Source organism: Haemorhous mexicanus, chromosome 26 (assembly GCF_027477595.1).
Source record: "Haemorhous mexicanus isolate bHaeMex1 chromosome 26, bHaeMex1.pri, whole genome shotgun sequence".
Taxonomy (NCBI): domain Eukaryota; kingdom Metazoa; phylum Chordata; class Aves; order Passeriformes; family Fringillidae; genus Haemorhous; species Haemorhous mexicanus.
The window spans coordinates 6,122,292-6,136,823 of record NC_082366.1 but is presented as its reverse complement, the minus strand read 5'-3'; the positions used below and the strand labels follow the sequence as shown (position 1 = coordinate 6,136,823).

The window sequence follows — 14,532 nt, the reverse complement described above, 5'->3', positions numbered from 1 at the left end:
ACTACCTGGAGAAGTACAAGGCATAACATCCTTGCTCTTCTGGACTGTGACTGAGGTGGAGATGGAACTCAAACCCACTCCCAGCATCTATTGCAGCTTAGCTTCTGCTGAACCCAGGCAGTCCCTCGTGCCCCACAGGAGCACACAGCCTTCCCTGCTCAGAGGGTTTATGTCCAGACCAGAAACAAGATGGCTTTTGTAGCACAGCACTGTACAACTGAGTACCATTGGTAAGGAACTGCTCCACCACAGGGTCCAGACTGAAGCTGCCAAGCAGAAGGCCCTAAAGGACAGATCTGGGTGATCCTATGTCTGCATGAAGCCTCTGTGGGATCATGATGGCACTTTAACCTTGAAAAGGTCTAACTAGCTCCAGCATTCAGACATGACACAGTGAACTACCAGTTCTGACGGGGCTTTTTTCATGGTGGTGATGTTGATTAAGCAGTTGAACAAGCCTAGCCCATGAAAACTCTCATTCCAGGTGGTGCCCAAGCATGTCAGGTCTCCTCCCCTCCTCCTGGGAGCACAGACTGCCCTGTAAGTGGAACTGGTCCAAACACTGCTTCACATCTCTTCTGGCTGCCACTGCCACTTCTGGTGGCTGCTGCTTTTGTGCTGTCTCAACTGCTCTTCTGCTTCAGCTGACAATTCAGAGCTCCCAAAAGCCCTGAGGCACCAACAGGATCACCAGCTCTGTCATCTTACACAAGAGACACTCCCACAGCATCCTCCCCCCTGGACAGACCTACATCCCCACCCTGCTCCCACTCCTCTGCTGGCTCCAGGGACACAGGGCACCATCCCACCACCAAGAGACCCCTGGGACCATCACCTCACTGCAGACTCCCACACAACTCTTCATCTCCTGACAAAGCTAGGCTTGGCCCCTGCTAGGGAGCTCTCTGTCTGGCCCACAACGATTCTCACACACAACTTGTTTTTCAAAAAAGGTCTTAGAGCAAGCCTCTCTGCTCCAAAATACCCATTTGGCTCAGTTAAATGCAGAAGAAATCTTTTAAAAAAGGAAAATCAAGGTCTGGGCCCCTCTCAAAGAGGTAGAAGCTGTTTTGTTGGGTTTTTGTCCTCCAGCCCATCCCTCTTCACCTTTACTTTATTTCAACCCTGAAGGTCAGCATCAGTTCCTCACCTTGGAATGACATTTTCCTGGTAGAACCTATTTCAAAGCAAGCCAAATCTTAAAAAAGTGACAGGGCTCTGCCACTTTGTACTTGATGCTCTTGCCTGCCAGCTGCACAGGCAGACAATAAAGTCTCATTTCCACCATCTGCACTAGCATCAACGGGTCCAGCCCCATCCACCCCACGCAGAGATGAGATCAGCAGCTGCCAGCACAGAGCTGTGGAGAGAACACCCATGATGTTAAAAGAAATAACAGGGGATGGCAAAGGAACAAACTACCACGAGTAGGTGCTTCTCTGACAGCCCTTTCAGCCTTCAGAGCTGCCAGACATTTGGCATTGCCTTGATCTTCTCAGGTCTGGGACTGCAGCAGCAAACCTTGAGACTGCTCATCATGCCCTCACCTCTATTCAATGTCCCCATGCTTACAGGGCAACAAGGACTGGCACCCCTCCTGTGAACAAAGTGCTCCCTGAACAGAAGAGCTACACACCCTTTACCAAGCAGTATCTGCAACACTTGGCCTCACCACACCCAAAAAAAAACACCTACTGAGAGCACCTGTATCCCCAACAAAATCCAATATTAGCTCCCAGGAGAGACTTTCATTCTGTGAGGGAAGGCAGCAATCTTCCTGCAAGGCACAGAAGATGCTGGCAGGAAGAGTGTTGCTCTGCATGAGGAAGGCTGTGGCATGAGCACTGTGCCTGCTCATTTCCTAATATGGATCACAGTCCAACGGAGTTAAATCCACACGCCCACAGACTCATCATGTTTCTCACTTGGTCTAAGACTGACTTTAATCTTTTTACCCTGCTGACAGGATATTAATTTTACCTAATGGTCCAAGAGCTGCCAAGAGCTATGAGCCATTGTTCACATTTTTATGGCTTTGTTCAGCTTTCCTCCCCTGATGAGGAGCTCCCTATTAGCCCTGACTTTGCTGAGGTGTCGCAGCACGACGTGAAGAAATGCCAGCTACATGGTGGATCCCAAACCAGGAGTGCAAAGCACAATCTGGACTTCTCCAGGAGGCAGGACTGATCCAAGCTACTGTGCCAGGAACAACATTTTGACAGTATCAAGAAGGTTCTTCCATTTCAGCAGTTTGTGGGTTTGGATATCGCCACCCTAAAAATAATTCAGGGCAGAATTGTGCCACAAAGCTGTCAGCAGCCAAGTACACGTTGCTTTGGTAGAGCCCCCATGCATGTGAGGAACACAAGGCACTCACAAAATCCTGAAGGACCTGTCCCTTTGCACCCTGGGGTAGAGGACAGAGAGATGAAGAAGCCTGCAGGATGGCAAAACACACAACACATCGTGGGTAAGAGAGAAAGGTGTCGTGTCTCGCCCTGCCAACCCTCCCACCTGCTCCACCACATCAGCCCAAGGAGCAAAGATTCATTAATGAAGCTTTGCTTCCACTGAGGACCTTCCAAAATCAGTCAGCTGTTGGAAACCTACGCCTGATGCTGCTAAACCTAAAAAAACCCAAAAAATTTCCTGCCATTCCAGCTGTCTTGAACCAGCTTACCTTTTCCAAAAGTCAACAACAACATGCAAAACATCTCCAGTAAGATGTGCATGGGGGATGCTCACTCCTAGCCAGGACTTGCACACAGCTCTTCCAGAAGCCTGAAACACACTGGCTACAAAGTCAGTGCTGCAGCCACCTTCTATGAATGTTACATAATAAATAATGCATTTTAAGTATTGTGATGCTGGACTCCAAATCCCAGCCCCACTTAGCCTTTCAAGACAGTGCCATAATTATTTATAGTATTTACATTCCACAGGATGGTGGGGGCTGTGCTATCAGATCTCATTTAAAGATTACTTTTGGATGAAGCAAGACTGGTTCTTTAACATTTTCTTCAAGCAGAAAAAGGTGGCAGCAGCAGCTGGAGTGCAGCAAACAAATCCGTAGATGCATATGGACATATAGGTCAAATAAGAATTAAGCTGAGCAAAAAACAAGTTAGCTGTGAAATATTCTTTTGGCTGTTTTTCCACACACTGTGTTGACCATTTGTGGTTTAATCTTAGAGAAGCTTTCTCTCATATGAGCCTGCAACCCCACTAAGCTTCAAAGAAGCAACTTTTACTATAAATATTCCATATTTCTTTATACAGGCTAAGGTTTTCATATGAGCATTGTTGTTTTGTACACTTAATGCACTAGGAAAAACTAAAGTAGGAACTGGAAAATTTTGTTCTATGCCCTGCAGAGATGAAAAATAATCAAAAATATAGACCTGACCTAGAAAAAGGAAGAGTTATTCTGCTGCCCTCTAATGAGCACATCTAACATCTGAAAAAGAACACTCTCAAAAGAGATCTGTTCTGCTCTGCCACAGGTACGTCCTCTTGTGCTACAAAGCTGTCAGCAATGCAGACACAGCTGGAGCAGCACCTCCTACACAGCAAAGACAGGCAGAAGAAACCCCTAGATGGGCCCAAGATCTGCACTGTACTTCCCTGAATTCAGACTGGAGTCTGTGTCCTGTTCTGCTCCCTTTCCTTGCCTGAACTGAGGGAGGGGAGCAGTTCCTAATGCTGACCTTGAGGACACAAAGGCCTGTGCACCTTGTTCCAAGGATACACCTGACCTTGTGCAGGTGTAAAGGTACCACAGACGTGTGGGAGAATGACCTGCTTCAACACCTGTGGGCCTCAATGAAAAGCAAAGTCAGTTCTCAAGGGTGTCTCTGCATCTGCACAACGCTCAGAAGACATTCAGTTGAAAAAGGCAGTAAGGAACCACCATGGGGAAAGTTCTACCTGGTACTGAGTTTCATCTCAGTTTTTACTGAGCTACTGTGATGCTGTGTGCTGACCTTGGCCAGCTCTGCCCACCCAGCTGCTCCCTCCCTCCTCAAAAGAACAGGGGAGAAATATAAGATGAGAAGTTTGTGGGCTGAGGTAAACAACAGGGAGATCACTCAGCAATTACCATCACAGGCAAAACAGACTTGGGAAAAATTAATGTAATGTATTGCCAATTGAAGTAGAATCAGATGATGAACAGCAAACACTGAAACACCTTCCCCTCACCCCACCCCCTTCTCAGCTTCATTCTGACTTCTTCATTCCCAGCTCCCCTGAGCAGTGCACGGGGCCAGGAATGGCATAACAGTCACTCTGCTGCTCCTTCCTCCTCACACTTACCCACTGGAGCACCTCCTTTCCTGTCCCTGGGCTTTATGGGGCTCTCTCACTTTATTCCTACTCCTTCTTAATTCTATGTTTTCCCAGAGACAGGACCATTGTGCCTGACAGGCTCAGCTGTGGCTGCACAGGGTGAACTTCATCTCCCTGGACGTGGCTGTGCTCAGAATGTGACAGCTCTGGCTTCTGTCCTGCTACCAAAACCCTGCCACTTACACCCCATACAGGTAAACAGGCCAATGCCCTCTATTTTGGAGGAAGAAAATCTATTAAGAAGTTATAATAACTCCCACATAGACAGTATCTAGACATCTGCATGCTATTTCCATAAATAAAAACCCACTCAGGTACAGACACTGAAACAACAAGCACACCTGCAGCTGCAGAGGAGCACACCTAAGCCCAGCCCTGCAGTCACAAATTACTGGCATGAATCAAAAGCAATAGCCAGAGGCTTTGCTGAGCAAAATACAGAGGTGTCACTGAACAAAGCAATCTAAAATTGTGATTTCTGACAACAGAATTCCTGCAGCGTGGAAAAACCTTCCCATGTCTCCCTGCTGACAGGCACACCAGGCTATTTCAACTCCAAGCACAGTGTGCAGTAACTGCTGCATGCACAGACACAGCCTGTACCCACTGCAGCTGGGAATGTCCTCTCCATGCTGAAGAATTCCCGTTACATAAGAACACTCAGTGACCTGAATTTACAAATAACCTTGGAGAGGAAAATAGACATGAGGAAAAACAAAGTGAAAAAGCCATGGAGCTAGGAAATGCACCAGAAATCAGCCCAGAACATGGATGTGCACAGCCACACCAGGCACCAACACCCACAATCACAGAAGCCAAAATTCTCTACGCAGATCTATTGATTTGCTGTGTGTTCTCCAAGCAAGCAAGAACACAGCACACGTGGGTCAGGGAACAAGTTTGTATGCTCCATTTTCCCTAAAATTTCCTGCCTGGCACTCTCTGAAACACCACATTTCACTGGAATTGGTTATCAGTGTCACTATGTACCTTCCAGCTCACAGTCCCTTCCTGTTTGGAGAATTGCTTGGATAGCCTGTTCTCCCACAGCAGGATTTTCTCCAGAATTTTCTGTGGTTTGCCTTATGGAACATTTGCAGCACTGCTGGTTCAATCTAAATCTGTCCAAATTATCATTTCAAACAACCCAGAATATTCCAGTACCCACTGCACTGAATCCTTGCATAGCTGTGTTTCCCACATTTAGCTCAGAGAATGTACATTTACTGTGTTGAAAGCTTCATTTAAAAAAAAAATAAAAATCAAAACAACAACAAAAACCCCTTTCTACAAGCCACTTGATTAAAAACCTAAGCCCAAATTAGATATTACCAGTTATGCCACATATGAGCATCAGCAGTGCCAGTCTAAAATGCTGAAGGGGATAAACAGCTGACACATACATTTTCACCCAAGCATAAAGAAAACCTTGGTCCATAAATTGCTCACAATGACCAGAATAAAGGATAACTAGCATAGAATAGAAAAACACTATAGATCCCATTAGGTCTGAATGACAGACATGAACTTTTGAGATCTCCCTGTAACTCAGACCCACATTAGCAGGGCAGAGATTTATCTCAGTGAATCAGAAATGTGATTTATATAGCACAGAAGTTTTTTTAAAAAAAAAACAACAACAGCTTTTCACATAGGCATTTCCCAGAGGGGTAAGGAGAAAGCTCACTTATTCCTGCACCTCAGAAAAATTTCAAGACAAGTCAGAAGGGGCAACCCAGAAGAGGGAAACCTCATCCACCCTTCACCAATTTTCTAAACAGAGTGTTTATTAAACTCCCAGGACACGTATTTCAGAGAGACATCTGACAGTCTGACACAACACCATACCACTGCTGGTGACAAGGAAATGGCTCTGACTTCCAGAGCTATCAACCTGCCCTTTCCACAAGTGCTTCCCCACTCCTCTTCAGATTTGCTTTCTCAATTCCTGCAGCGCTGAGCCATCCCTCTGCCACCCCACGAGAGGCCTGCATTACTGGCACTTGTGCTGGGAGGCCCTTTTGGCACCAGTGCAGAGCCATTCCACCTCTCTCTTTGGAGGATTTATAATTTTGTAACTTAATTATGTTAAAGCTTTAGCGTGAGTACAGCAAAGACAAAGGTTTCAGTTCATAACCCTCTTTTGTAACACCACAGCTGCAGTACTCTCCTAAGCAGCACTGATCTATTTTTGTGTAAGGATGTCCAACCATTTTAAATTCATTTCACAAGAGAATCCCAGGCTAGATCAGTACCTTTTTAAAGCTCCAGGAATTGTGATCACCCAGAGCAAGACAAAGGCATGACATGCAGCTGCCATGCCCCCCCACTCCTGGCCAGGAAGGCAAGGGATCACCCTGGCCCCAAATTCAGCAAGCCCTTCAGTGGCACAAGGCACTGACAAGCTTGACCTAAAAAGCTCATGCTTGAGCACCCAACTTTCACAAAGTCTGGAAGAAAACTTTGCAAAACCACGGAGCAGCACTGCAGGAGCTTCTCCAAAGAAGTCTCCAATCCCTCCCTGAGCCATCTCCTTCTCTCCATCCATCCAGCAGCATGGAAAGGCTGCTCCAGGGCAGGCATGTACCTTCCACCAGCACTACTGGTGAGCACTACACAGCAGACACAGCCAAGGAACCGACCATAATAAGAAACTGGAGTGATCTGACACATCCCTCAAACTGCTAGGACTCATTTCAAGCTCTTCCCACTGACAGCCTCCTCCCCTGGAGCAGGCTGCAGAACATTTTGGAAGGTTTGGGCTCTCTGGAAAATGTTTGTGTTTGTGTAGTGCTCAACCACCAGCTAATTGGAGTCTTTTGGTTTTTTAATGTTAATTTTAAGAACAGAGACTTAGCCACAGCTAGAGGGAGGGAAAGAAAACAAAAAAGTTAATTGGTTCCATAAATATTAACACAACTGATTCCTGTGATCTGGCAGAAGGCACTCACAACATGGAAAGGCTCTGTTTGTAGAAGGGAAGCAAAAGCACTGAAAACAGTGCAAGCTTCAGACGCTCATTTACTGCTTCTCAATTAATTGCATTTACTTTAATTAAAGTGGAGCTTCCCATAGCTATTCTCACAGCCAGCACCACACTGCACAGACAAATTGTTAAAGCAACATGAAGCAGCATGGATTTTTAACCTTTTCTTAAACATTATTATTGAAGGCACCAATGTCTTTAGCTTTCAGCAGGATCCCCACTCCACAGTTCCCAGAGACCACAGTAGGTCTGTTCTGCATTTCAACCAAACCCCACAGCTGTTCACCACTGATACAGAATTTGCTCCATCTGACTGCTGAAGAAAGATCCCACTGACTTTAATCCTTTGGACCAAAGGAACAGGAAAACCTCCTGGCTTTGAGGCGAGTTGTTGGGAGCTACAGAATCTGTCTGAGGTGTCCTGCAGACTGAGGCCATCTGACCTCACTGGAGAGGCTTCCCAGATGACAAACCACTATCTCAGCTCCTCCCAAACACTGTGCAGCTTTCTAACAGCCTGTTAAAAAACTCTCAGACACCAATTTGCCCTTAAAAGGTGATCTGGCATTGTCAAGGTAAAAGCAGGTCCTAATGATGCAGTCAAAAAAAAACCCAAATAAATTTCACCTGAACAGCAAGGCAGAAGGAATGTACAGTAATTTGCTACCCAAAGCAATTTACCCAGATAAGGTAAACTGCCATCTGTCACTTTACCAATATACCAGGGTGGCCAGCCTTGGGCCTGGAGGAGAGTGAAGAATTTAATCCCCACACAGCATTTTCCCTTCCCTGAGAACTTTTCCTTTCTTGCAAATTTCATTACTGGAGGTTTCAAACACTTTCACACACAATGTCAGGAGCACCACCAGCCTGTGCAGGGAAGGTTCCCCTTTGAGCTGAGACCTGCACATTCGGTCCTGGGACACATGCTGGACCTGTGCAGGTGACACAAAGGACACAGGCACATTGCAGAAGGTATGGGGTGGAGGGAGGGGGGAGCTAAAGCAGGAATTCCCACTCAAACACCACTCAAACAGCTGCTCCTTCCAGGGCAGCACCCACACACCCATCAGGTATTTTCAGAGGCATTAAAATGGTTTCAGTGCTGCATCACGGCCAGCACCAGGGACATCATTTCACCACTCCCCAAATTCACCCAGCTAATAACAAAGACAGATGGAGGAGGAACACCTCATCACTTGGGTCTAGCACAGCACACAGGCATTTCCCAGGGAGCTCTCAGCAGCACGTTGGAGGTGCTGCAGGCACTCCCTGCCATCCCCAGTGTGAGGAGCAGCCCGTTTACACCCTCCTATCCCATCTGAGCTGTGTTACTGTGGGGAACAGCTTGAGGAAGGCGTTCTGCACAAAACAAACACAAGGCAGGCCTGACAACTGCCAGCACAGAATGAAAAGCTGAAGAAAAGCAACAGCAGCAGAATTGTGAGGATCCAGCAGATTTCCCCACCAGAGATGTGAATGACCAACACAAGCAGATTTCAGATAGCTTTCCCCACCAGAGATGTGAATGACCAACACAAGCAGATTTCAGATAGCTTTCCCCACCAGAGATGTGAATGACCAACACAAGCAGATTTCAGACACCTTTCCCCACCAGAGATGTGAATGACCAACACAAGCAGATTTCAGACACCTTTCCCCACCAGAGATGTGAATGACCAACACAAGCAGATTTCAGATAGCTTTGCACACCAGAGATGTGAATGACCAACACATGCAGATTTCAGATAGCTTTCCCCACCAGAGATGTGAATGACCAACACAAGCAGATTTCAGACAGCTTTCCACACCAGAGATGTGAATGACCAACACAAGCAGATTTCAAAAGTCCCCAAGCATGCATTAAAAAAAAGCAGCAGAAGCTTAGAACTAATATTCAGAACAGATCCATTCATTACAACAAACAGGATTTTTATTTTTTTAATCTTTCAATTGTTAAACACCCCAGTATGCCAGAAGAGTAGGAAAAAAAAAAAACAAGACATCAAATCAAAACAGAGGAAAGGTGATGAGGGATGAGGACAAAAGAGAAGGAACTTTAATATTTAAAGGCAATAAACATGCAGAAATCCAATAAACAGACAGGAATAAACTATGGACACAAAGACTGGCATCCTGTCAAGAGCTCCTCAAGGGTAATGGGAGCCTGGTCATGGCTGCAATTTTTCCACACCAGTGTGGATTCAGGGGTAACCACAAGTCTACACTGCAGGAACAGCAATGCTGTCAGAGGAGAGATCTTACAGGGACTCTGTAACAGTCTGGTACAACATCCATTAAAAAACCCCTCAAAACTGGACAGTAAATCATACTGCATGAAGCTAAGGCAGGACCAACCAACCACAGCTTTTCTGCTTCTCTTGGAGGCTACAAAAGCAGAACAGAATTGGACAAGTGGGTGCAGAGCCCAAGCAGAAGCAGATAAGGTGACAGACCCAGCAAATCTGGAACTCCAGAGCAGAAGCTGAGGTGCAAACCAGAAGGGATCTGTCAGTGACTCTGCAAACAGAGGCTTGGTATCAAAAGAAACTCACAGAAAACCTCAGAAAGGAGCAAAGCAAGGCTGTACACAGACTGCAGACCCCAGAAATCCACTGCTGTCAGTGAATTCCTGCTTAGTCTGATTTTATCACCTCCTATCTCCACATTTCTTCGGGAGGAGAAGGGAATTCTTTGTTTGTCAGATGCTCAGTCATTTCCCTCCTCTACACCCCTGTGTGCCACTGACAGTAGCTCCCATGCTCCAAGGCAGTCTTGGTCTTCAGAACACAACCTCTGCTGAGGCTCATGACCAACCTCACTCTATGCTCCACACCCTGCTATAGAATCACAGACCCACAGAGTGGCCTGGCTCGGAGGAAACCTGCAGAGAGCATCTATTTGAACCCCTTCTTTCATCTGTCATTATCCCAGGTTGCTCCAAGCCCCATCCAACCTGGCCTTGAACACTTCCAGGGATGGGGCAGCCACAGCTTCTCTGGGCATCCTATGCCAGGGCCTTATCTCCCCACTGTAAAATGAGAAGCCTTTCTTTATATTCAATCAAACCTCAGAAACCAGGATGATTTTACATCAGGTTTTGCAAATGATTATGAACTTGCTGTTGTTGCACTTTTGTTTTCTCAACAGCACAGCCTGTCACCGTTCCCTTCTGGAGCAGCTGAAGATGAAGCAGGAAGCTACCAATCCAGTTGTTCATATCATTCCACAACTGGATCATCATCCACTCCAAAAAAAGAGACATTCACAGGCAACTGCTCAGCCAGAGCCAAGCCTGAAAAGGCCCTTACTTCAAGGAGCAAACACTGACGGAGGAAAGCTAAAGAAAACAAGAAAAAATGAGCAGCAGCAACCCTGATATGACAGGCCATAATTTCTGACTTGGTAGGAAACATTTAATTCCCACGCTACAGAGGCTCACCCAAATGAGATTTATCCTCTCACTCGAGCCACAGAGGTCCCTGTGTGGATTAGATTACAGCAAAGCCTTTGGTTTACATTACGTCAGTGGCTAAGTAAACTACACTGACAGGAAGCAATCACTGAGCACAGAGTAACTCATGGACTGAACTCCAGCACTCCCAGGGATGGCACTGGCTTCTGTTACCTGCACACGAGTGGAAGTCATCTGGAAGCTGGTGTTAAGCTGAGCTAATGATTAAAGACAAGAAGCAGAGCAGGGGAAAGCAGTTGCAGCAGGTCTGCTTTGCAGCACGACACAGCTTAGAGCTACCATATACTAAAATACTTTCCTTTTTAGACCGCTGGCTTTTTATATCACACAACGCAAGGCTCACCTACAATGAATTCCATTTTGGTGACATTTTTCATTACAGTTCCACCCTCTCCTTCTCCTGCCACAAGGAGTACTGATGCCAGAACAGCCTGTGCTGGTACCTCACACTAATCACAAGCACGCTGAATCAGCCTTGTACCTAAAGGAAGCAACACACCACTACCATGAGTAGCAGATGCTTCCACAGGGCACCCTGCCTCAACCAGATGCACCAACAGTCTTCAGAAATCCCCAGAAAAACCAGGCCTTCAGCCAGCAAGGACCAACACCACCACTTTATCCTCCCACAAAAAGGGGCCTCACTCCTTTCATCCCCAGCACACACAAGCACATGTGTTTACTGGGATAACCCTGCTAGAGAGTCTGGACTTTCCAATTTACACATCGTGTTCCTTCCTGTTGCCTCAAAACCACCCCAGCCAAAAGGGCAGCAAAAGCTGGTCACCTAGAAATTGAGGGAAACTATGAGGAAAAAACTGTAGAGAGAGGTGTTCTCTCTTGTTGGCAACCACAGGCAACAGCCCTCAAGCCCCAGCACAGCAGTGGACTGGTTTCCTACAGGACTGCAGCCCTTTGGCTCTGACACATCAAAACAGCTGTTCCAGGTGAAGCCTTTGATCTCATTAAAGTCACCAGCTCTGCTGTTGGTTAGTTAGCCCCTGTGATGGTACACACAGCATCAAAGAGCTGCCTACACCATGGGTTTATTTAGAGCATAACAATGCTCTCCACATTCTCTTTTCCTCCTACTTCCCAACATCCAACTGGCTTTGTTGACTACTGTCAAGCTCCAAGCTGACATCCTCTAAAATCTAACCCAATTCCAAGATCTTCCTCAGACTTGGTTTTATTTGGAAGGGAGTCACAGCTTAAGGCCAGATCTGAACACAAAACACAGACACCAGCAATCCTGGACAAGGTGAATAGATTTTGGGTAATGTGAGAGATACACACACATAGGACAAATACCTGTTTCCCCAACTGCCACACAGCAGCCTTGGCAAAAAAAAAAGAATCTTCTGTAGCTGTGAAAAGCACAGGAGATAGGGAGCCCACCTACAGTCTGCCAACTTGACCTTCTCAGAGCTTGAATAGCAAGTGGGAGGGAAGCATGCTTTTGTCTTGTTATTAAATCTTAAAATAGCAATGTGTAGGAGAATCCTACCCTCCTGCCCTGTGCACTAGGCTGAGGGGGAAAGGGAGGAAGAGGTGGAGGGAGGGTTAGAGTCAAGTTGAACTTACTGCAGAAGAGGCTCTGAGCTGACCAGAGAGGCCAGAGACAAAGCACTTCTGCCTAGAATCTCTTTTCTCACTCTATGGTGTCTGCCATTGTATGCACAGCCTAGTTACAGTTCACTGAATTAACATTAAAAAATGAACTGATTTCCATAACGAAAAAAACCTCTACATGGCCCCAGAGTGCCACAAGAAAGGGCACAGCAGCTTGGGAAGACGTAGAAAGCCACTCAAATCACTTTTTGCCTGGTTGAATTGCAGTTTGGAGCCCCCAAATGAACAGTTATTTTTAGCTGATCATCTGGAAGGAGCCGAGCAGCGGGGTCAGCAGGGCTGTGTGCAGGAAGGCAGCACACAGCCCCGAGAGAGGCAGGCAGGCACTGCACATCTGCATCATCAGCACTGCACGGGGACCAGCAGCACGGCTCTATTTATAACCCAGACATGTAGCCTGCAATGAAAGGCTGGGACTGCAGGCTGCCAGCCCCCAACAACATGCTGTCTGATTTAATTAAAGAGATGGCAACGTGCACACACAGATGCATACGTGTCCTTTTCTCAGGAGAGTTACCAACAATGAGCCCAGTGTTTCAAGAACAATATGTTTTGCCAAGGCTTCTGTGCAGAGAGCTGGCAAATGCGTCCTCACACAACCTCCCCACTTCCTCACTCTGTGCCCAAATGTCACTGATGGGCAAGGCAGCACAAGCAACCACTTGCCCTTGTGTGATTCATTTGTTTATAGCCCTGGACAGGAAAACAAAGTCACCATAGTACTTATCCACATGAAGAAAATAAATTAACTGAGTTTGCAAAGAAGGTATTTGGGAGTCACGTGCATTTTCTGCATCAGGACAGCTTGCTGTGCTACCAGGCTCTTTCTGGTAGTTTGTTCCTTCTGGGATTTTTTACACATTTATATACAGTTTGTGGGGGGCTGGGATTCAGGTTTCAGAGAAATTTTTTGAAGCCCTGCAGACATTTAGAAGTGAAAACAGCTTTCAGATACAAAGCTCTATCTATCTCACAGTGAGCAGCCAAAGAGAGCATTTCCTTTTTGTGAGACTGGAAATCAAAGGGCTCTATCGTGTCCTCCCTGTTCCCCCTCTCATTTTCCATAATCCCTGTGAGTTAAGATTCTCCTGCCCACGAATCCTCAAGCCACAAACCTCAGAACAGCAAAGGACAGGAGAAGATTTGCTGCAGTCAGGCTGCTGTGAGTGAAGCACTGCTGGCACACAGTGAGAACCTGCTGACAAAGTACTGGGCTACCAATGGCAGCTGCTCACTTACAAATTGAGGAAAAAACTGTAGAGAGAGGTGTCCTCTCTTGTGAGCAACCACAGGCAACAGCCCTCAAGCCCCAGCACAGCAGTGGACTGGTTTCCTACAGGATGGCAGCCCTTTGGCTCTGACACATCAAAACAGCTGTTCCAGGTGAAGCCTTTGATCTCATTAAAGTCACCAGCTCTGCTGTTAGTTAGTTAGCTGTTAGCTGCTGGTGAGGCAAAAGCAGCCACAGAGGAAGCCCAGAGATCAGGTTAAAACCTTGGCTCTGCTGTGCTCTCAGCCCTGGCAGGCTTTGGCTGCACCAGGATATCCCACAGACTCCTGAAGCTAGTCCCCCACCTGGGGATCACTAAGAACATCCACGCAGAAGCCCAAACAAAAACAAACCTCTCCTAAAAACCTTCAGAGGAACACAGTTTGTGTTGTGTTTGCACTGTAGCTCCCTGAACTTCATGGGACAGCCACCAAAAGCCACTGAAAATACAGTCCCCAGTGTCTTTGCTCACAACCTAAAGCAGCACTCGTTCAAAATACAACAAACCTGTTCTGGAGGAAATGATGCTTCTGGAGTCCAAGTCAAGCTTCTTTACTAGGGTATCAGGGTCAATTTTCAGCCCAGAAAATACACCAGAAGATGAGAAGTCCCAGTCCTTATGCAAAAGAAACATAAAGCAGGAATCAGTACATACGCTACCGGGCAACACTTGTTTAAAAAAAATTTAAAAATCAAACCTAGCACCATCCAGATAGGAACAGTGGTAGTGAGCAGGTGTGTCTCTTGAGCAGGCAAGGACACAAAGGCACCCTACAGTCCTGCTCCCCCCTGCCTACCCCCCAGCTCTTCCACACAGAAGGA

General features: G+C 46.6%; 1 protein-coding gene across 2 annotated transcripts in view; it reads right to left on the bottom strand.

The window, feature by feature from the left end:
- SLX9 (SLX9 ribosome biogenesis factor) overlaps window positions 1-14,532 on the bottom strand; it is a 38,832-nt gene that overhangs the window by 22,049 nt on the left and 2,251 nt on the right. For both annotated transcript variants that reach the window (XM_059868336.1, XM_059868335.1), the window contains exon 2: window positions 14,218-14,326. In XM_059868336.1, the coding sequence (XP_059724319.1) occupies window positions 14,218-14,326 (109 nt within the window). The remainder of the gene's footprint in view (window positions 1-14,217; window positions 14,327-14,532) is intronic.